General features: G+C 51.0%; 2 protein-coding genes across 4 annotated transcripts in view; one reads left to right on the top strand and one right to left on the bottom strand.

Annotated features, from left to right (window-relative positions):
• Positions 1-21,671, bottom strand: part of CAND2 (cullin associated and neddylation dissociated 2 (putative)) — a 33,850-nt gene extending 12,179 nt beyond the window's left edge. Inside the window, exons 1-11 of one of the 3 annotated variants that reach the window (XM_081160042.1) lie at positions 21,494-21,636; positions 20,482-20,565; positions 16,071-16,214; positions 13,454-13,608; positions 12,703-12,826; positions 9,874-10,139; positions 8,360-8,465; positions 8,039-8,181; positions 5,882-6,171; positions 4,898-5,039; positions 3,061-4,563 (exon numbers count right to left, since the gene is read on the bottom strand). In XM_081160042.1, coding sequence (XP_081016168.1) covers positions 3,061-4,563; positions 4,898-5,039; positions 5,882-6,171; positions 8,039-8,181; positions 8,360-8,465; positions 9,874-10,139; positions 12,703-12,826; positions 13,454-13,608; positions 16,071-16,210 — 2,869 coding nt within the window. In that variant the 5' untranslated portion in view covers positions 16,211-16,214; positions 20,482-20,565; positions 21,494-21,636. Of the gene's footprint in view, positions 1-3,060; positions 4,564-4,897; positions 5,040-5,881; positions 6,172-8,038; positions 8,182-8,359; positions 8,466-8,714; positions 8,860-9,873; positions 10,140-12,702; positions 12,827-13,453; positions 13,609-16,070; positions 16,215-20,481; positions 20,566-21,493 lie in introns of those variants that run through there. The other 2 variants (XM_081160041.1, XM_081160043.1) reach the window with 2 other exon arrangements.
• Positions 21,125-23,580, top strand: part of TMEM40 (transmembrane protein 40) — a 35,475-nt gene continuing 33,019 nt past the window's right edge. The window contains exon 1 of the mRNA XM_081160058.1: positions 21,125-21,261. The gene's annotated coding sequence lies outside the window, so the exon portion shown is untranslated. The remainder of the gene's footprint in view (positions 21,262-23,580) is intronic.

Genomic DNA, 23,580 nt, shown 5'->3' with positions numbered 1-23,580 from the left:
CATTGGGTGAAAGAAATAAATCAGCAGCTGCCCCACATGCTTCTCAGTCTCTTCTCTAAACTGCTCACATTCTACGGGCATGTTTTGCAGAAATAGAAAAAAAAAAAATCCTAAATTTTGTATTGAATCACGAAAGACCTCAAATAGGCAAAACCATCCAGAGAAAGAAGAAGAAAGTAGGCAGCATCATACTTCCTGACTTCAAACTATAGTATTAAGCTATAATCATCAAAACATCATGGTACTGGCATAAAAACAGACACATAGGACAATGGAACAGAATCAAGAGCCCAGATATAAATACAGGCATATATGGTCAATTAATATTTGACAAGGGAGCCAAGATTATATGGTGCTGATAAAATTGGATATTCACATGTAAAAGAATGAAACTAGGCCCTTATCTTATAGCACTCAAAAAAAATTAACTCAAAATGGATTAAAGACTTAAACGTAAGAGCAGAAACCATAAAACTCCTAGAAGAAAACATAGGAATAAAGCGCCTTGACATGGGTCTAGGTAATGATTTTTTGGACATGACACCTAAAACACAAGCAAAAAAATAAAAAATAAACAAGTGGGACTACATCAAATTAAAAAGCTTCTGCACAGCAAAATAAACCATCAACAAAGTGAAGACAACCTATGGAATGGGAAAAAATATTTGCAAACCATGAGAAGGGGTTAATACTCAAAATATATAAAGAACTCATAGAACTCAATAGCAAGTAACATAATCCAATTTTAAAAATGGGCTAAGGACCTGAATACGTTTGTTTGTTTGTTTGTTTGTTTGTTTGTTTGTTTTTCAAAAAAAGATACTCAAAAGGCCAACAGGTACATGAAATGGTGCTTGATATCACTAATCATCAGGGAAATGCAAATCAAAACCACAATGTGTTATCACCTCGCACCAGTTGAAATGGCTGTCATCAGAAAGAGAAATGTTGGCCAGGATGTGGAGAAAAGGGAACCGTTGTGCACTATTGGTGGGGATGTAAACTGGTGCGGCCACTATGGAAAACAGTATGGAGGCGGATCAAAAAGCTAATAATTGCACTACCATAGGATCCAGCAATCCCGCTGCTGGGTATATATCTAAAGGAAATCCCATCGCTATCTCAAGAGTTATCTGCACTTCCATGTTCACTTCAGCATAATACCATAAGACACAGAAACAACCTAAATGTCATCAACAAATGAATGGATAAAGAAAATGTCACACACGCACACACACAGTGGAATATTATTCAGCCACAAAAAGGAAGGAAATCCTGCCATTTGCCACAACATGGATGGATCTTGAGGGCATTATGCTATATGAAATAAGAGAAAGACAAATACTGTATGATCTCACTTATATGTGTAATCTGAAAAAACCAAACTCATAAAATCAGAGATCAGATTTGTGGTTGCCAGAGACTGGGGCGGGGAGAGGGGGGGCAAAATGAATGAAGGCGGTCAAAAAGATACAAATTTCCAGGTATAAGCTAAATAATTTCTGGTGATGTAATGCACAACATAATGACTGTAGCTAACAGTATTGTTTTGTATATTTGAAAGTTGTTAAGAGAGTATATCTTAAAAGTTCTCACCACAAGGGAAAAAAATTTTATAACTACGAGAGTTGATGGATGTTAATTAAACTCACTGTGGTAATCATTTCGCAACATATACATACATCAAATCATTATGTTGCATTCCTTAAAACTAATACGATGTTCTATGCCAATTATATCTCAATAAAACTGGAAGAAAAAAAAGAAACTGCTTGCTTCTCTCCACGTCCCCCCACTATTGCCCAGCATATAACAGTAAGTGGGTTAAGGCTGTTTCTATCACAAACTTTATGTTCGAGACTCAGAAGAAAGTTTACAATTTGGTGTGAGTGAATTACAGAATTCAGACTTTTGGTTTTTCCCTCCTTCTCTTTCTATCCTGACTGGCTCTTAAGATGACTGGAGTTGGCTGATGAAGATACGCAAATAGAACAGGATTAAGTGAATTTAAAATAAGAAAAACAGGACAAGGCAGGGAAGTGAGCTGGAGACTAGAGTAAGGGGCTTGCAGAGAGAGGCAACTGAGAAGTCCCATGAACTCGCCAGAAGCAGGGCCACTAATTTGGCTCTGAATTTTCTTTCCTACTATGTGACTGGTTAGCTGGCTCAACAGAATGCATGAGGTAGAAACAAATCAGAGCTTAGAAAAGGCAGGGCTGCTCCTCAACCCAAGACTCGCCTCTCAAGGGTCCTTGTGAAGAGCCCTGTGAGTGTAATGGGGAATGTCCTCAGGGAATGTTCTTCCTGTCCACACAGGAGTGAGAACCACACAGCTGCTTCTTGTAAACCCAGCAAGGGCTCACCATAATCACCAGCACAGCAATGGCAGCGGTTATTCAGTGTCGATCAGGTACCACAGACTATACAAAGCACTCTGCCTGCACTATGTGAACTGACACATCCACTGACCCTATCAGGGACCAGCTAGCTGACCAGCTCCAGGCCTGGAGACCTTTCGTTCTCAGGGGCCCAAATAGCCCCACAGGTACACCTATATGCTTTCTTTCTCCCCGAGCTGTGGAACACCCCGATGTCCCTGATCTGACCACACACAACCTGCACCCTGGTTACTGCCTGGCCCTCTCCAAACCCCAGGGCATGGCATCCGATCTTAGCCTACATTTCCATTTCCTCCTGGCTCAAGCTAGCCCAAAAGAGCTGCACTCCGCAGCTGCAGTTTCTGGTCCAAGAGAACTACTTTTATTACCCTTCGCCTGGAACATGAGGCTGCTGTCCACAAGGATTCTGAAAGTGGCATCATGAAATGTTTATTTGTTGAAGATCAAGGATTCTGTTCCCTCCGTCCCAGAGCATCCCACAGGAGGAAGCCTGTAAGTCTCAGGAAACAGTGTTTAATGACTCCTCTGCCCTTATCTTATACACATCACGACTCTCAGACCTAATCACTGGAACTAGCTCGCTGTGTGGTATGCTCAGATACTCAGGGGCAAACTGCCCACCAATGACCTGGGCCGCCTCTGCCCACACCTGTGCCCCTACCTGCAGCAAGTTGCTTCCGGAATCGGGGCAGAAGGAATGGAGGGTTCACGAGAACAAGCTTTCCAATGCACTCGGCCACTACCCCCCGGGTGCCCTCCTCGGCACTCTCGCAGTGCTGGAACAGCAGAGCCCAGATGTCCTCTGCGTAGGGCTTCAGGCTGTCGGGCTGGGCAGCGCCCAGGGCCTCCCTGAGCGAGTGCAGCAGCAGGTACTGCTTTCGGGGCTCAGCCTTGATCTGTCCCAGTAGGAAGGGCAGAAAGTCGGACAGGTTCCCAGCTCCCACACGCCCTAGTGCGAAGGAGGCTGCAGCCCTCACGTCCTCACTGGGCGACCCCAAGGCTTCCAGGAGCACTGCCTTCAGCTCCCGCTGGGGGCCAGGCCCGGTCACCTGGCCCACCTCAGCCAGCGACAAGAAGGCCAGGACCTTGACCCCCGTGCTGGAGTTGGGTGACTTGGCATCGCAGACCAGGCGGTTTGCCATGCCTGCTGCCTCCTGGGGACAGGCAGCTGTGAGGGCTGCCACACACCGAGCCAGCGAATGGAACACCTGCTTGTGCAGGCCTGGCCCACCGTCCACAGCCTGGTCATAAACAGGGGCAGTGAGCAGGTCCATGAGCTTAGCGTAGTCCACGCACGGGGGCCGGGTCCCCACCAGAGCCTGCAGGAAGCCTTGGGCAGCTGCTAGTACACCCGCTGGCAACAGGGGTGAGCGCAGCAACCGCAGCAGCTCTGAGAGCACAGGGCCACTGACCTCGGCCAAAGAGGCTGGTTGGGCCTGGGTCACCGTGGTTAGAAAGTCCACAGCCAGCTGGGCCACATGCATGTCACTCTCACTGACCAGGGCAGGCAGCTCCACCAACACGACCCGAACAGCAGCTGGAGGGAGGCTGAGTCCTTGGCTCTGGGCCAGGGCATCCAGGGCAGCCAGCGTGGCCAGCCGCAGTGCCCGCTGGTTCTTGCGCAGGAACGAGGCTAGTATGGGCAGCGACTCGGCCAGGATAGGCTGCAGATCAAGCTGCAGTGGGGACAGAGCCACGAGGGTCAGGGCCTTGACAGCAGGCAGCCGGGTGATCTCATTCCGCAGGCGGTCCAGGAGGAGCAATAGTGATGGCTGCAGGTCATTTCCAAGCCGGTCACCCAGGTGGCCCACAAGGTGGCCCATGCAGGAGATGGCCCGCTCCTTCACCTCCTGGTCCAGGTCGGTGGCACGGAGCCGTGCCAGGGTGGCTGTAGACATCTCTCCAATGTATGGCTCCGGGTCCAGCATCCGAGGCCTATCCAGGGGCCACAGGGCCCGCACCAGCTCCTGTAGCACCAGCAGGGCCTCGGCCGCAATTTTGTAGAAAGGGTCAGACACACAGGCCATTACAGGTGGCAGGAGGGTGGGCAGGTGTGGGTGGAAGGCCTCAGCGGGCTCTGTACCTAGCAGCCCCTGCAGGAAGGCCAGGGCATCCATCCGAATGGTGGAGGAGCTAGAGCGGTCCGCCAGTGAGAAGACGATGCCTGCGGGATGGGTGCAAAAATTATGGGCCACAGACCCTGACCCAACACAGCCCTCCCTGGGTATGCAGGTGGAATACCCACAAGTATTAGAGTTAGATCCGGGCACCTGGGCTCTTATGCAGCAGATTCTAAGAGGTCAGGGTTTGGCTGGGACCAGAACTGAGGGACACAATGCCATTTGAAACCAGGATGTAGGGCCTGCACTCCAGCCTTGTTCTCACTGCTGGCAATGGGGAGCCACCGTATGTTGCTGAATAGGGGCATCCTTGAGGATTGGGGGCTGGATCCTGGAAGAGGCCCAGGACAGCAGGTGCCAGGTTCCAGTCCATCCTACCTGCTACCAGCACAGGCATGTGCTCTGCCAGGCTGCCGGGGAGGATGCCCGCCAGCTCAGTGAGGAGGCTGAAGCATCCCTGGCGGGCCCTGACACTGCGATCTTTCAGCTGCCGCTGTAGGGCCTTGATCACAAGGGGCACCTGTGGGCAGGTGAGGGGAGGTCAGTGACCACCCAGGGAACTTCCACACCCCACCCACTCCTGAGGGGCTGTGCCCAGGCATGTGCCCATCAGGGATCCTAGCATGGAGAGGATCGCTCTATCCTAACCTTTTCATAATTTGCTCTGTACCGGACACCTGATTCTATACTCAGACCTTCTAAAGTAGGTACTACTCCTAGGCCCACTTTACAGATGGAGAAATAGGTACAGAGAGATTAAGTAACTTTCTCAAAATTACTCAGGCAGTCTGGGTCTCACCACATACCCCAAGGGAGAGGCATTGGGCTCATTCCCTTCCCCATCTGGGTTCTCCCCAGATGAACTCATCCACTCCCCAAGCTTCAGGTGCCAACATAGCAATGACTTCAGATCTACACTGTCAGCACCAGACTTGAGTGCTGACTGCCCACCTGATGTCTCCATTTGGACATCTGAGGACCTTGAACACAAATGTTCAGAACAGAACTCTAGACATTGCCCTTTTCATGCTCTGCCACCTCAGGGAACTGCACTCCATGCTTCAGCCAGAGCCTGGAACTCACATGCCACCTCCTTGTCCCTCCCTCCACATCCAGTCTGCCAGCAAGACCGGAAAACTGTGTGGTCCAGGGGCAAGGCCTTTATTTGTCTTGTTCCTTGCTGTGCCCCAGGACCTGATACACAGGGCCGCGCACACAGTGGGTGTGCAATATGCACTCTTTAGTGGATGGATAGATAGTGGGGTGGGTGGATGGGTGGAAGATGGATGGACGGATGTGAGAAGGTGGGAGGGTACCTTGTGAGTGGAGGGTAGAAGGGGAGAGGGGTGAAGACGTGCCCACCTGTTCTTGCAGCTTGTGGAGATTGCTGCCAGTCTGGGTAGGCTCCACGGCCTCCACCCATCCCTTTGGGGGCCGTGTTTGCCGCAGCAGCACGATGTAGGCCCCAAAGACATCGGCCTTGACATTTTCCTCACGTTCCTTGAAGCGGCGGATGAGCGCTGGCGCCAACGTGCAGTGGAAGTCGGGCAACAGGTCAGGCCGCGAGCCGATCAGGGCCGCCATGCACTTGGCTGCTGCTCGGCGCACCTTCCAGCTCATGTCATCGTCGTCACTGTATTCATCCTCGCTCTCTGGGGCAGGAACCAGAGACCCATGGAGCCCTGTGCTCTGTAGCAGATGGATAGGGAGCTGCCTGCCCCACCCAGGTGGTTTCCCAGGATGGAGAGGTGAAGAGGGAGCCAAGCCTGTGTTTCACCTTTTGATGATCATTATTTACACACTACAGGGGTGGGCAAAAGTACGTTTACAGTTGTGAGTACATGAAACAGAGTTTATTCTTGTATTACTGTTTATCAATTATGGTATTTTCCATCTGAACAACTGTAAACCTACTTTTGCCCATCCCTGTATTAGGAATTTTACCTACCATGTAATGAACACTACTGTGTGATAGGGGTGGCATCAAGCACGTCAAATCCACAGCCTCATTTTAGCCTCACAACGACCTTGTGGGACAGGGATTACTTCCCCACTGCAGAGATGAGAAAACTGGGGCCCAGAGGGAAGTGACTGGCCCCAAGTTACATGAGCAGGGAAATAGCTGGAATTAAATCAGGGTCCTCCTCCTGCCTCATACCCTTCTCTGTTTTGACTACACCAGGGAAAACACTGACTTCCAAGTCTTCAATGAGGCCCTAGACAATCCATTTGGGGTACAAAACCCATCCTTTGGTTTCAGGGCTGGCTGTGTGATGTTTCATTTACCGGGATTCCAGAGGGAGAGATAATAGGGCCTCCTTTTGCATTGTCCCACCCTGCCCTGCCCCAGCCTCTCAAGGGTCCTGATTCCTCAGCTTCCAAGCAGAAATGCTGTGTTTGTGTGGCTTCCTACTCTCCCAGCTCCCCTGAGAGGCCAGAGCTCACACAGTGCCTTGAGCCCCATTTTACAGATGAATAGATGTCTAGAATAATGATCAGATATGGTGAGAGCCCCTCCTGAGGGCACACAGCTAGGGAACTAGAGAGCTGAGATTCAGGCCCATGAGGCCCATCCATATCACCTGTGGAGACACATGAGGCTCAGAGGGGGATGGTCCTAACTAGGAACACCCCAGTCACAGGCTCAGAGGCGAGTATGTGCTTATCCACACTGCTCTGCTGACAACTCGGACTCTCAGAACTGGCATCTGGACAAGCCACAGTGGACCACAGGGATGGCCCCATGTCAGTTTAGTACATGTCCCCTCTGATGGACCATTATTTGTTGCCTCTACCCTACACCATCCATGAAGAAACATCCACAGCTCCCTGTTATGGACAAGAAAAATGCCTGATCTCCCTGGCTTGGCATTCAAGGCCCCAACATGCCTATCCAATCTCATCTCCCACCATCGCATCTCATTCCAAGTACCCCATCAGACCCTAAATCCCTTGCCTCCATTGATGCCCTGCTTTTAGAACCCAGGGGCACCCATCTGAGTTACAAGCCGGATTCCTGGGTAAGTGCTTATCATTCTACCATTCGAGCTTCACTTTGCTGGATTAAAGCATTATCTCCTGGAAGCCATGACTAAAAGGGTAGAGATGGCAGTGTCTGACAGACATGCCTCCAAGCCCCAGCTATGCCACTTCCTAGCTGTGTTATCTCAAAGCTGTGTTATCTCAGGCAAATCACTTCGCAAAGTCTCAGTTTCCTTGTATAAAATATGGGGATACTAATGCCTGGTTTTCTAGGGTTACTGTAAGGAACATGAAATAAGAGAGTGCTCGGGACACCAGTAGATGCTCAATAAATGTTAGTGATTACTACTATTCTTACTGAGCAGTCAGAAAGGATGGGGACATTGGTGAACCCAGATTATGGAAGGCAGGGTTTGAGGAACAGCTGGAACCAGGATAAGGGCACTAAATGTGGGCCATCTTTGGCTGGGGAAGGGGGTCCCAGTAAGGCTGCACTCATTTCCACCCTCCAGCTCCAATGACAAGTTGGCCACCCACCTTGCTCACTGAATTCACTGTCTTCTGTCTCCATCTGCTCCTCCTCCCCGTCACTGTCATAGTTATAGTTGGGGTCATGCTTCATGTACTGGAGGCACAGGCTGGTTACATTGGACACATGAGGACCCATCTCCTTGGGGCACCTGTGGAGTTGGACAGGGAGGCTCTGGTGGACCCAGGCAGGACAGGGTAGGCAGTGGGGCCCAGTGGCGAGTCCTGAGATCTTACTGCTCTGAGGCCAGCATACTGCCCCCAACCCCATCCCACCAACTTCCCAAAGAAACTCTGGGGCCCCATCTTCCAGCATCCTGCTGCACCTACTTCCTCAGGAAGGCCTCCAAGGCTTGGAGGCAGGACTCTCGGAGCTCATCATCATCCAGGTTGCAGAACTCCTCCACCAGGGGCACCAAGCGGTCCAGGTGGGCCCCTGTAAGGCCAGGTGGGTCACTGTGGACAGGAAAGACCCTCCCCCAGGCTTCCCTAGCCCACAGCACTCAATCTGTCCTTGCATCTGCAGCCGTGACCACTGCAAATTCAACTCAAGCGGCTCCAGAATCAAGCAGATGTGGGTTCTAGCTCTGACTCTGTCACCTATGAGCTCTGAGATCTTGGGCATGTCACAACACTTCTCTGACTTTGGTCTACTCATCTTCACAGTAGAGATAACAATGCCTACCAGACAGAGATTTTGTGAAGATTAATATGATGCAGATAAAGAGCTTCGCCCAGGTCCTGGCACAGAGTAGGCACTCAATAAGTAGCATCTGCTGTTGAAACTGTTACTCATGTCCTTGCCTTATTTCCTGTACTAGGTTGTAGCCCTGGATGGAAAAAGGGGAGAAGTAGGTACTGCCCTTATAGACCAGACAAGAGGGACCCGACCCTTGCCTGATCCTTGGGCTTTAGAGGGTTCCACCCTAGCCCTTCTCCAGCAACACCCTTCCCCACTTTCCTGCCCAACTGGCCCTGAACCTTTGTCTGGGTCCTGTGCAGGCCTCTTTCCCGAGGCCACGCTCCCAAGAGTAGCCAAGGGGTGGCTGCAGTTTGTCTTGAGAGGGTGGAGAAGAGAAGGGCATGGGAAGTAGATAGAATGTGGATTGCAGGCTGGGGTCCCCATGTGTGCTTGTAAGGTCACTTTCACTGAGAGAACCAGAAGGAAGAGAAGGGCAGACCATGGCCAACTCCATCGACACTGCCTTTTTCTAGCCTGGAACTCCAAGGTGTTTGAGAATAAATTTAAATCTGATTGCAGGATTCTGTTTCCATAAAATTAATTTATGGTCACAGAAAGCAGATAAGTGGTTCCTGGGGTGGGGCAAAGGAAGAGATGGACTATCAAGGGGCACAAGGAAACTTCTGGGAGTAATGGAAATGTTTTGCGCCTTGACTGTGGTAGTTTCATGGGTGTACGCAAAGGCTGAAACACACTGAATGGTACTTTAAACAGTGTGGTTTATTGCATGTACGTTCTTCCAATAAAAACTTAAACAAATTCAAACCTGGCTTGCAGGTTGTTATTAAGGTATACCTGTCAAAGTAGGATAGAAAAGCTTTTTTTTTTTTTTTAATTTTTACTATATGTGCTGCCAAAGCGAGCACTTATTTATTTTTAAAACATGTTTTATTAAAGTTTGGTGGAATGATTTATAATTATCTGATGTTCAGAAGCAGATGGCTCTCAGGGCCCGCCCTCCTCTTCCAAATTCTTAACTGCCAGCCGCCTTCTAGAGGTGGCCCGCCTCCAGGTCCCGCCCCTCAGCCTGGGCCCCCACTCCTTTCCCCAGCACCTCCAGGCCTAGACCCCACCTCCTTGCCCGGGAACCCAGTTCCCTTACCCAGGCGGTGGCCTGCCTGGCGGCCTACGCTGCCCAAACACTGGATCAGGGTGCGGATGGCAGCAGGGCTGGCAGGTGCGCGTGGGCCAGGCAGCCGGTCCAGCAGGTGATCCGCGAGCTCCACGAAGAGGTCGGTGCTGCAGGCGGCCGCCAGGTGGCCTAGTGCCCCAACAGCTCGCTTGCGCACTGCCAGGCGTGGACTGCTCAGCTGGGGCAGGAGACAGTGCAGGAGGCTGGCGTGGAAGGCACCCAGCGGGGCGCCCAGCCTGGGGAGCCAGAGGGGACATCAGGCAGGCCCACCGGGCAGGCACCCTGGGCCAGGCACCTCATTACTCCCCATCCTCTCCTGGCCTCCTCCCAGGAATTATGACAACCCTATTGCTCTTGTTAAACGAAAAGGCACCCTGCAACTGTGTGGCTGAATATTTATTATTATTACACAAAGAAAGCAGAGAGGGAAGGGACTTTCTCAAGGCCACCCAGCCAAGAAATGCAAGGCCAGAACTTGAACCCAGGTGTCCAGGCTCCCAGCTTGGGAAGACCTAATGGTAATAGGTGCAGGGGGCTACAGTGGGGCTGTCCTGATTTCCTGGGGTTCTGGGTCTTGCCTCAATGTCCAGCTCCCCACACACCACTGAGACCAGAGTGGTCCAAAATTTACCTCTGACCTGGTCACCCCTCTGCTTATCTCCCTCACACTCCTTCAATGGCTCCCCACTACCCTTTGGATAAGCTGAGCTCTGGGCTCAAGGCAAGAGGCAACACAAGAGAACGGTTTCTGTACAGGTAGAAGACAGCCCCTGACCACCTTAACAGCTTCTATCCTCACCTTCAGACCAGGCCTGTACATTTTCTGTCCCACACATGTCCTAAGACCTTTTCTTCTCTCACTCTACACCAAGGGTGGGGAACTTCCAGCCTGTGGGCCGTATATGGCCAGCGAAATCATTTGGTCTGGCCCTACCAAGGCAACTGTAGGCAAGACTCGGAATTTAATAAATCTAGATTTGTTCATAGCTAATTTTTAAGTTGATAATTTTGTATGGCCCGCGAATGATGTTATAAATATCCAAATGGCCCTTGGCAGAATGAAGGTTCCCCATCCCTGCTCTACACTAACACACTGACCTCATCTTCCCATATCTTTCCATCCAGCCCAGATCGCTCTTTTGGGTTTCATTTATTTACTTATGTGTTTACCTACTTGTGATAGGGCCTGTGCTGGGAGCTGAAGTGAGCAAGACAGACTCTGCCTTTAGAACCTGCCCTTATGGAGTTTTCAGTTGAGTGAGGGCCTCCCAGGCACCTCAAATTCAATATGCCCGAAGCTGAATCCATTTTCTTCTCCACACCTGCTCCTGCTCCCAGAGGTCACCCCACCACAGCAATGGCCCTGTGTCTGTGGCCCAGGTAGTAAAGCCAGACACCTGGGCATCATTCTTGAGTCTTTGCCTCTCTCACCCACTCCAAGCCCTGTGGAGTCTACTTCTCAAATACAATCTGAATTCACTTGCCCACAGAAGCCTCCAAACTAGTCTCCCTGCCTGTTCCACCCCTTCCCATCTACCGTACACGCTGAAGATAGGACAATTAATCTAAAACTCACAAATATGCACACAGCATTCTTCATTCCCTGCCGCAAAACGCTTCACGGGCTCTTCACAGCCCTGGTATAATTATTAGTCACCCACCCCTGGCTCCTTCCCAGCCCTCAGGCCTCATCTCTCCATACCGGCCCCTCCACAGTACACCCCAGCCCATGACTGCCTTGCATAACCCCTGGGACCCCATGTCTCCTCCTGCCTCTGCTCTCTGGGCCAAGGGCAGTTTCCTCCTCCATTGTCCCCGATACTCCTGCCCATGCTGGCCAAGTCCTGCCCATCCTTGAAGGCTTATCTACCAGGACTCTCTCTAGGAAGCCCTCCCCCCCAAGCTGGGTTGGGGCCTCCTCCTCTGAGCTCCTACAAGCGCTGCTCTTATCCTTATTGCTGTTCTTAGTCTAGTCACAGTTGAGGTGTCTGAGAGCTCCTTTCTAGGAAGGACCACGACTGAGCCACTCCACATCTGCAGCACTAGTCCGGCACCTGACATTTCTCTGGCCACAAAGTAGGTGCTCAAATCTTGGGAGGTTGAATAAATGAATGAATGCTTTTAAAATGTGCAGTAGAATTTAAAACAAAGGCCCAACTATATTAGCTCAAAAGAAAGAGAAAGAAAGAAGGGGTTGAGGGATAGGATGAACCCACCTGGGTTTCAGCTATGGAGAGGCCTGAGTTTAAATCCTTGGAGAGACCTGAGTTTAAATCCTAGGTTCCTTTTTTTTTTTTTAATCCTCACCTGAGGATATTTTTTCCCATTGCTTTTCAGAGAGAGTGGAAGGGAGAGAGGGAGAGAGAGAGAGAGAGAAACATCGACGCTAGAGTGACACATCAATGTGAGAGTGACACACCAATTGGTTGCCTCCTGCACGAGCCCCGACCAGGGTGGGGGATCAAGCCTGCAACTGAGGTACATGCCCTTGGCCGGAATCGAACCTGGACCCTTTAGTCCATAGGCCGGCTCTCTAACCACTGAGCCAAAATGGCTGGGGCACAAGTCCTAGGTTCTGCCATTTACTGACAGTGTGACTTTGGGCAGGCCACATCATCTCTCATAGCCTGTAAAATTGTGACAAATAAGTTCTCCTTTGCAGGGCTGCATGGACAATTAAGGAGCCCTGAGCACAGAGTCTGGTGTGCAGTAGGTGGGCTCTGTGGATTTAAATCCTTCCCTGTCCCCTTTGCTCCCTTTTCTACCCCAGTCCTCCTTGCCTGGGGAGGCCTCCCGCACCTGCTCAGCATGTCAGAGAGGATGTCCAGGGCTTCCAGCTGCACAGCCACGTCCTCCTGCTGGGCAATGGCACTGGTGAGTTGGCCAGTGATCTTCCGGCACACGTTGGTGGCCAGGCCGGAGCCTGCACAGAGCACAAGGTGGGCATGGTAAGGTGCAGGGCTGGCCTCTACCTATGGTCAGACTTTGCTCTGCTGACCCAGGGAAGCTAGGGCCTGAGTGGTCCTATGCTTGACCCAAAGTCCTCACCAAACTAAAGGTGACAGTTTGGGGAGCTAGAACTGATGACCAACCTGCCGGCTGGCTCACCCCATACCTGGCCCCTCCTTCCACCAGGGTGAAGGGAAAAGTTCCTTTCCTAGACTCCCTTGCTGCTTAGAGGGACCAGATGACCCCATTATGGCCAGGGAGATAGAGGTCCAAATCTTCTGGAGGCTTCTGGGGAAACACATGTCTTTCTTATAAAGGGCAAGAGACCTGGGCAGAGATCCAACCCTTGCCATTCCATTGCTGCAAAAATGGAATGGCTGATCCCCTATTTCTTCAAGATGCCATGAGCTAGATTTTGTAACTTGCAGCTAAAAGCATTCCTGACACAGAGCCATGAACTTAAGTAGATAGGGGTCTGAATTCTCTGCCACTGACTAGCTGGTTGACCTTATGTAAGTCCCTTCAACTCTCTGAGCCTCTGTTTCTTTAACCATAAACTAGGACAAATAATTATAGTACCTAGTCCCTGGGACCTGCGTACCTGTGGCTGCAGGGGGTAGCTCTGACAGGACGGTCTTGAGGCCAATGCCAGCAATATCTCGGAGCTGCTCCTTGTCTGACCGCATGTTGGCACAGAGAGCGTCCACGATGGTCTCCACCTGGTACTCCTTCACTTTGCCCACCAGAGGACCCAGGCTGAGCAGGTAGGGAGGGAGGGAGTTCAAAAGCCCCAGGCTCAGACTGAGTCAGGCTGCCCCATATGTCCCCTCAAGCCCATGGGGCCACATGTACTGAGGAAAAGGCCCTGGATCAACATGAGACTCCCATTTTGCCAGAAGGATAGGCACTCTCTGGTTATGCCACTGTCGCTCCTGGCACCTCCATCTCCTCCTGTGTTTTGCAACTCAGTATACGACCAAAATATCAAACCCTGTAACCTCAGCTGGAAACTAAGGAATGCCCAAAAGCAGTGGTTCTCAAACCAGAGCATGTATCAGAACTCCCTGGAAGACTTGTTAAAACACAGATGGCTGACACTCCTCGCCCCCCAGATTTTCAGATTCAGGAGGTCTAGGTGGGGCTCAAGAATCTGCATTTCTAGCAAGTTGCCAATAGATGCTGATGCTAGTGGCCTGAGACCACACTTTGAGAACCTATGCTTTATAGCCTTGCTTCTCAAAACGTGGTCACAGATCATCAACATCACCAGAAACTTGTCAGAAATGCAGACTCTCAGGTCCTACCCTAGAGCTACTGAACCAGAAGCTGCATTTTAACAAAGTCCCCAAGTGATTCAAATGTGCATTAATGTTTAAAAACAGCTACACTATATGCACTGGTGATTCTAGCATGCAGTCAAAGTTGAGCACCTCTGACCTAAAGGAGTGGTTCTCTGATGTCAGTATGCATTAGAATTCAAATTCTCACCTGCCTGCCTCAGCTCCCACCCTCCACCCCTCTGGATCCTGAATCTGAATCCCTGGATGAGGAATACACAGTTCTAACAAGGGTCCCATGTGACCCCAATTCATGCCAGTTTGCAAATCTTGGCCCCTCCATTTAAGTCATGGGACCTCCCATTCTACCTCCTACAGCGTTGGTTCACAATAGGGTGTGACACTGCCCCAAGGGGTGTTTTGAAAATTTATGGATCATTTTTGGTCATCATAACTAATGAGATGGCACTTCTGGCTTTTATTGAAGGTGGGGGGAGGTGGCCAAGAATGATAGAAAGACAACATTGCAAAGCAAATCACATTCCAGGTGCTGGTGTTTCTAACATCCCTCTGGACATTTGTACAGTTAAAAAGCCTATCTATAATCACCTGAGTCCAGAACCTAATTTCATTTTACATATAAACATAAAGTACTTTTTGCACTATTTTAATATACCCTACATTTTCCAAGAATGTAATTATCAGGTAAACTGAAGGAAGACTGTACTTTGTTTTCTGGGAAACTTTACAAGGAGATAGTCACCATTTCAGAAAATCTTCACTAAGAGCAATGCCACTTGTGGTATCTGAGTCCCCAACATCTCCACCTGTCCCCACCTGCTACTGCCATGGCACTGACAGTAAGCCTACACTGAGGTGCAGGCTCCTCATGACTTCATTATCACTCTGCTCTCATCAGGCCCGAGCACTTACTGAAACACGTGCTATTTTACTATGAACCACATTCCTTCTATATCTTTCTGTTACAGCTGAGGGCATTATATATATAACTGTGAAATTGTGTAGAGGCAGGTTATAATATGTATGAATTTTACTTCATGAGAGGAAGAGGGTATTTCAGACTACCTGTTGTAAAAAGGGGATATTGGTTGTGCTGATGGGAAACCAGAGCCCACCCTATCTCTACTCCACACCACACACCTGACCATGTCACATTCTGCCATAAAACTCTTTACTGAATTCCATTTGCTCTTGAGATCAAGTTGAAATCTGTTAACATGGCCCAGAATGCTTGGGTCCAGTTCCCAGAATAATGCTATAGAGGCAGTGCCCCAATTCTTTGTTAATTATTGACACTACCCACCCCCACCCCCCATCATCCTGTACATACCCCATCTTGTTCTTTCAGCTCTGGAGGTAAGTAGCCAAGATCTCAGGACCACAGCCTCATGATGCCAAAGGCAAAGGCTTCTGGGACAACCATGTCCCTTTAGCTCTCACCACTCTGGTACATGCCAACCCGAACTTCCAGTGCCAGCACCTGCATCTGTGCCTGAGGGCTTTCTCTGGCTGGAGGTGCCAGGGAATGCATCACCCATCACCCTACCCAGAAGCAGCCCTCAGCCAAGGACTGACAGAGAGCTGGCAAGTGGAAACACTCTAAGGGGCCCTCAGTAGGGTTAAGCTCTGCTTGCCCACAGCAGTAACTTGCTTGATGACACAGGCTTTATTGGCTTTCTTCCTTCCCTGCCTCGCTTCCCTATTCCTGTACTGGATTTTCCTGGGATCACCTCTCAAATAAACTTACAACTGAATCCTTACTGTTGAATCTACTTCTGGGGGAACCCAGACCAAGTCACTGTCCAACTCTACTGGGACTCCAAGAGCTGCTTAGCAATTCTTCTCTCAGAGACTGTACCCCAAAAGGGAGCTCCCACACTAAGGGAGCATAGCCAGAAGGTGACCAAGGCTGACACTCACCACTTGACTGCCAGGTTCTGCACCTCACCATTCTTGTCCTCCAGGAGCCTAAGCAGCATCTTTACTACCTTGCGCTCACTGTCCTCATCAAGCTGGATGGAGTCCTTCTGCAGCTCTGACATCAGGTCACTGGTGGCCATGAACCTGGGCAGGGAGGGCAGAGGAAGATTTTCAAGCAGCTTCTGGGCCCTAGTGATTTGGGAAGATATTTGAGTTCCCCCAGAAGCAGATCTTGATACAAAAATTTGAGGGAAAGCAGATTATCAGGGCTGTGGGTACAGTCAGGCTACCGCCAGGAGACCCGTGTATGAGTGACACCAACTGCCACATTGTGGCCAACTAGGAGTGGCACATCATACTAACTAAATGGTTAGGGCTTCAAGGTTGGTGGCTCTTGCTTCTGCCATTTACACAAATGTGAACTTGTGCAAGCTACTTCACATTTCTGAGCCATAGTTTACCTGTCTGAAAAATGGCGATGAGAATAGTACCTGCCTCATGGGTTATATGGAAGATAAAAGGAGATAATGCATGTGATGTGCTTAGCACACAGTGAGCACTCAGTAAATAAACACTCAGTAAGTGGCACTGACATTATTACAAAGACACTGTACAGCCCAGCAGGTGTACCTCAGTGGTTGAGTGTCGACCCATGAACCAGGAGATCACAGTTTGATTCCTGGTCAGGGCACATGCCCAGGTTTCGGGCTCAATCCCCAGTCAGGGGCATGCAGGAGGCAGCCAATCAATGACTCTCTCTCATCATTGATGTTTCCATCTCTCCTTCTCCCTTCCTCTCTCCGAAATCAATAAAAACATATAAATAAATAAAAAGACAGTACATCATTCACATCTCACTCATGCTAGAAAGTTGAACAGACACCTTTCAACCGAGTCAGGTGTCAACAAGAAGCCTCTCTACCAGACAGGTGGAGGGGGCTAGCCCTGCCCACTTCCACTTCAGAGAATTGACTCGGCTCCTCCCCTTACACCAGCGGTTCTCAAACTGTAGCCAGCATGAGAATCACTTACAGGGCTTGTCAAACACTTCTGGCCCCACCTCCAGAGTTTCCCAATCAGTAGGACTGAGCTGGGGCATTCCTACTAAGTTCCTGGATGTGTTGAGGGGCAGGGACCACACCCTGAGAATCACTATCCCTGGCCATGCTGATGGGCCCGGGCATATCTTAAACACTGATGTCAACAGCTCACCAGTCCCCAGCTGTGGCTCCTGACCCAGACTGGGCATCAGAGTCAAGGACTACCCACCCCCAGATAGGCATATCCATGTGGCCTGATGCCCTGTTCCAGGCATTTGAAAGTGCAGTGGCAGTCTGAGCTGTAAAGCCATGAAGAGTTGGGGTCGTAGGGGGAAGGGTGAAACACCATTCTTGCCAAAATTCAGAAAGGAGGGCAGTCTTAAACTGGCAGTCCTCAGCTGTGTCCACCTTGCAAATGTTTTTCGAAAAATGTGAATTATTTGTCAATATTTGAAAATTGGGAGGATTGACATAAAAGTAATGATTTCCAGATTATTTTGAAAACAGAATATTTGAATACAACTGGGCCTACAGTCGCTGGTGACAGTAACTGGCTCTAGGTGAGTTGTAGCTGCCCTCTTTAGGTGGGGCACACACTCTCCAGGCCACCAGGTTCCCACCAACCTCACTCCACCTGTTCAAAGGCTCTTGCAGGCATTTGAGAGTGGAGACTGAAGGAGAAAGCAGGACAGAGCAGCAAGGAGAGATGCCATGAAGTTGGGAACAAAGAGCAGTGGCCCCAGAAAGCTTCCAGCTTTTGTTGACCCACCAAGCTACCCCACCTATTCACACCAGCCTTGTTTTCTTGCTTGAGCCAGTCAACCAAAAGCCTCCCCACCAGCACCCTGCAAAATCAGTCATAGTCAGCCTCATCTTTGCAGGCTCAGACCTGCTGCTGGATGCCATGGTGGCCCACACTGCCCTGTTACCAGGAGGGCACCTGTTGATGTCATAGCTGTTTATTTTTAACAGTTGGGATAACCTTAAGCTGCTGAGAGAACAAAGGAGTGGCAGGGCTGACTGTGACCACCTATGGGCCTGGCCATCGCAGGAGAAGCAACCAAGGTAAGGTGAAGGAAGAGGTTTGGATCTGAGTTAGGCCAAGGCCTGGGTTAGGTGCATGCACTCCTAGGTCTGTCCAGCTGAAGGGACATTCTCAGAAGGCAGGCAGGGTCTCTAAGCTGCATTTCTGCTGCAGTCCATGGAGACCCAGATCAGCCTGGCAACCCAAGGGATATGCTCCTTTGCCCAAGATGGGCCTCCTGCCCCCTTCTTTCTTCTCCATCTATTGAACACCTATTCATCTGTCAAGAACCCATCTCAAATCAGCTTCAGGGATGACCCCTCTGACCGCCCTGCCCTATCCCCCACCCACACTCTCAGCACGCTTGGTTCTTATGGACAGGACTTCTCAGATAACTGTGCACTCCTCCAACATAGCACTTCTCACACTATGCTACACGCTTGGTCACCAATGTGTCTCCCCCATTAAACTGGGAACTCACAGGAGCTTGTCAGTTTCATCTCTGGAACTCCAGGCCCAGCAAAAAGCGGGTCCAAAGAGGGCCTGGGGGGCAGGGTGAGGGCAGGAAGGGAAGGTTAGAGTCAGCCTCTAACAGGGCTCAGAGCCAAACAGCTGTGTGAAAACCTGAACTCAGGAATCAATCCTTCTGAAATATGCCTCGGCGTTGCAGACACCCCTGAGTTCCTGGAAACACTTAGCTCTCTGAGAAAGAAATCCCTATTGTGTATATGTGTGTGGTGGTGATAGTGAGGGTGTACAGGAAAGTGTTTAATTTGGTAGATAAGAGCTTGAGCACCAAAATTTGGCTTTAAGTGAATACATTGGTCTTGTCACTTATCAACTGGATGACCCTGAGCAACTAACTGACCCCTCTTTGTGTCCCACTTTTTCCATCTATAAAATGAGAATTTCTTTGCCCTACTTCATAACATCCTTGGGAGGATTGAAGAGGACAATGAGTTCTTAGCAGATGAGGAAACTAGGCTCAGAGAGGTTGCAGCAACTGCCCAGTGTCATACAGCAAGTTGGGATAAAAATCAGCCCACCACCAGTCAGTTCTCCAGGCTCCTCAACCAATGCTGTTGTGTTTTCAAGAAACGATGTGGGAATTCCTGCCAGGCACCCAGTTTACCCTTTTTACTGCTGGAGTCTGAGTGGGAACAGGTCAGCCTCTTGCCCACAGAGTAACAGGGATCAAAGACTTCCTCGGCCCTGCCTGGGACTTCCATTTGCAGTTACTGCTCGCCTCCAAGAGCCAGAGGACACAGTCTCAGCTTCATTCCAGAGAAATCTGAGAGGCAACTCAGTTGAAACACTGGGCCACATGGGTGCCTGGACAGCTGGTCAGCAGGACCCAGCCTCCCTGGTATTTGGACTTTAAAAATAGACACCATCCTCATATGCTTGGGTCATTTTAAGTGTTCTCATGGCCTCTGGCAGAGCTGGCTGAAAGGGCTTCTTAGGCTGTAGGTGGCAGGACCAACTCCTTCTCCGGGAGACTAGACCTAAGGTCCTAGAGACAGTGGTGCAAATCCCCTCAGCTGCGTAATCTCAGGCAAGTCACTTCACCTCTCCAAGCCTCTGGAGAATAGGAAGAACAATCATTATCACCCAGGTGGGTAGGTGGACTGATGAGATTACACTGCAGAGCACAGTAGGGAGCCCGGGACACAGAAATCATTCACAGAGCATCTACTGTGTACACAGAACTGGCTCTGGGAGGCAAACGGGAAGCATACAGCTCCGTGGTCCAGGAGCCCTGGGTCTCCCAAGGCTAAGATGTGACATAGCAGAAACATGGGCAGAAGAGGTGTGGGAGCTCAGAGTAGGTGCCTAACTCTGTCTGGGTGTCAGGAGGCATCCCAAACAGGTGACAATTGAGTAGGAGCTAGCCAGGTGAAGGGGGAAGTGAAGGGAGGCACAGAACTTCCAGATAAAGGCCCAGAGTGGGGAGAGAGCATGGCAGATTTTTGATGCACACCGAATCATACATGTCCATTTATTAAGTGCTTACCTGGTGCTCACTAATCTAAACATTCCACATGCATTAATTAACTCATTTCTTCCTCACACCAACCCTCTGAGGTGGGTTCCATTATTATCCCCATCTTATAGAAACAAAAGCTGAGGTTCAAAAGCCTTGTGCATGGTCACACAGCCAGTAAGTGGTTGGGGCCAGGATCTAAACCCAGGACTATGGCTCAAAGGCTCTACTAAAGCTGTATTAGAGGTTCTTGAGGGGTGTTGAGAAATGGGTTTAGGAGAAGGCAGAGGGTCAATCTCCTCACCTGTGAGGGGGCTGGAATCAGATGGCCTGCTAAGATCTTGGCCACTGTATTAGACTGACCTGTATTTGGACCCAAAGTCCTCCACTTCCTAGCTCTGTGACTGCACTTATCCCTTTCAAGCCTCTGGGCCTCGGTTTTCCTGTCTGCAAAATGGGAATAAAGTGATAGAATGTTCAATAAGTGGATGCAGCTATAGTGGCCTCTGCGGGCTCCTTTCCGCTCAGAGGGTCCAGAACTGGCTGTATGACCATGGGACATACATCCCTTCACCTCCCTGGACCTCAGTCCCCCACCCTCACCCCACCTTCAGCATGAGGGAGCTGTAACCAGAGGTTTCCTCCATTCTTTTCAGCCCTGCTCCTGTGTGGCTCAGTGATGCTGGGAGAAAGAGGAAGAAGAGGAGTGGGCACACAAAACCTCGAACCCCTCGCCCCAACCATCGTCTACCTGTGCCTGCAAAGCCACTCAACCCAGCCCCCTCCTTCAAGCTGTCTGGGAGCAAGCCTGGGATGGGAGGGGAGGGGACCGGGTGCCCAGATGTGCAGGGAGGAGGCCCGGAGTGATTCTGAGAAGAGCGCGGAGCTAAGGGTGCTGAGGTTATCAGAGAAAAAGTCACCCCTGGGATGTGATCCCGGGAAGGGGCCTGGTTTCAATGCGAGAAAGCACAGGCAGCGCCGGGCGCTTCAAACGCGCGGCGAGACGAGGGCTGGGCACGAGGGAAGCTAGAAGAGGCAAAGTCAGGGTGCAGGGGGCGGAGCTGGGGCTCGGATGGGGGGACACGAGGCAGGGGCTGAAGTCCGCTCGGCCGCAGGTGAAGCCGGGATCAGCGTCGCGGAGAGGTCAGGGCTGCAACGCGGGGAGAAGCCCAGCGGGAGCTCCCGCGGGGGCGCGGCGGCGGGGGCGCGCGGGGGTCGGGGACGCGCGGGGGTCGCGGGGACGCGCGGGGGTCGCGGGGAGGGGCGGGGTTTAGCGCGGGGCGGAGAGGCGGGGCTGCGGGGTCCTGCGGGTGGCCGGCGCCTCGGGAGGCGAGAAGGCCGGGGGTTCCCACGGGGGCGGGGCAGCGGGGCGCACCTGAAGTCCTTGTCGCTGGACGTCATCTTCTCCAGGAGGCTGGAGATGTGAAAGGCGGCGGTGCTCATGGTGGCTGCTCGCCGCTGGCGGCCGGCGCGAGGGAATATGGCGGCGCGGCGCCCCCCGCCCCGCCTCGCCGCTCCGGCTGCGCTCCGCGGACAGAAATAGCACCCCCGCCCGCCCCGCCCCGCCCCGCCCCGCCCCGCGGGCACAGGGCCCCAGCCTCCGCCGCCGCCGCGGGAGGCAGAGTGGGGCCCGCGAGGGGCTCCGCCGCCGCTCCTGAGCGTCCGGCCGGGCGTCAGCCTCTGCACGTGGACTGTCGGCGCCGTCTTGCACACTCTCTGAGACGGGGAGGTCACTACTTACGACGGGACAAGTCCTTCCCGCGTTCCTGCGGGTCCCGGCTTTTCCCTCTGTGCCCCTGCAGCCTGCTCGGTAGCGCAGGCCTGGTATCACAGTCTTAGGTTGGAGTCCTAGTTCCGCCAGTTCCCCTGCTGGGTAGCCTTGGCCAAGTTACTCTACTCCTCTGAGCCTCAGCTTTCTCCTCTGTAGGCATTCAGGGAACAGGAGCTGCTATCTGTAGATTAAGCCAACCCAAACACTTCTATCCCCACCCCACTCCTCATGCTGGCCTGCCCCAGAGCCAGACAGGATCTGAAGAAGGTGCCCAGTCTGACCGGGTCCCTGCCTGCAGTCCCCATCCCTCAGGCCATCAGGGTGGGTTACTTCATTTTATAGTGATGCAGCTGAGGCCTAGAGAGACGAAGGGACTTGCTAAGGGTCACCCATCTGGGATGTAATTAGTACTGACCCCAGAACCCTTAATGCCTTGAGTGACAATTTTTCCATGAAGCTGCTCACAGTTAGGCACAAGCTCAGTTTGGAAGGATCTGTAGGAGGACAAGGAGAGCCCTCTGTAAATAGTCAGGAGGCTGCTGGCTCTTGGGAAAGGGAGTTGCCGGTGCTTTGGAGCAAGACAATTCTGGGTTCAGATCCCTGCTAGGTTACTTCTTGGCTGTGTGGCCTTGGGATAATGAGACAGCCTCTCTGGTCTATGTCTATCTGACCCAAAGATGGGGGTAAAAGAAATCTTTATTATATAACCACTAATTGCTTACCTGTTATTACAGGTACCTAGGTTCCACAGCAGTGCTGTCCAACAGAACTTTCTGCAATGTTGGAAATTTTCCACATGTAAGCTGTCCAGTATGGTAGCCATTGCTCACAGTTAGGCACAAGGTGACCGTTGAACACTTGAAATATGGCTAGTGTGACTGAGGAACTGAATTCTTAATTCTACTTTTAATTAACTTAAATAGCCACCTGCGGCTAGTGGCTACCATGTTGGACAGTGCAGTTCTGGATAGTAGGGACACAGCAGGAGACTAGACACACAAAACTCTCGTCCCTTGGGACTTTACATTCTAGTGGAGGACAAGAACATTAAGAAAGTAAATGATTAGATAAGGAAAATTAAGATCTATACAGAAACTAAAAGGTGAGGGGATAGAGAGTGCCTGGGTGTAGAGAGCCAACTTTAGCCAAGGTGGTCAGGGAGGGCCTTTTTTGAGGAAGAGACATTTGGGCTAAGACCCAAACAGATGAAAAAGAGGCAGCTGGGCAAAGATTTGAGGGGAGAGCTTCCCATACAAGGGAACAGTAAGTGCAAAGGTCCTGTGCAAAAGTACAAGCCTAATGTATTTAAGAAAGGTGGTTGGAATGTAGTCAGTCCCCTAAGGTAGGAGGTGAGGTTAGGGAGGTGGGTAGAGGCCAGATTATTCACAGCCTTTCAGGTCTGGGCGAGAAGTTAGGATTTTACATCAGAGCCACTGGAGGACATTAAGCAATGAGGTGACATGATTGGTGGTGGTGGCTGTTTTTTAAAAGAAATACCGTATCCTCCTGGCTGCTGAGCAGTCAGGAATAATGGTGGTTTGCATTAGGGGAATGGTAGTGAAGATGGGAAAAAATGGACAGATTCTGGATGTAATATAGAAATAGAATACAACAACTTTTCTGAAGGATTGGATGTGGAGGTGAGGAAAAGGAAGGAATTATAGGTTTTTAGCTGGAGCAGCTGAGTAAGA

The sequence above is a fragment of the Miniopterus schreibersii genome (assembly GCF_964146895.1).
Source record: "Miniopterus schreibersii genome assembly, chromosome: 15".
Classification (NCBI taxonomy): domain Eukaryota; kingdom Metazoa; phylum Chordata; class Mammalia; order Chiroptera; family Miniopteridae; genus Miniopterus; species Miniopterus schreibersii.
The sequence above is the reverse complement of the archived record's forward strand: the minus strand, read 5'-3'. Positions and strand labels throughout refer to the sequence as shown.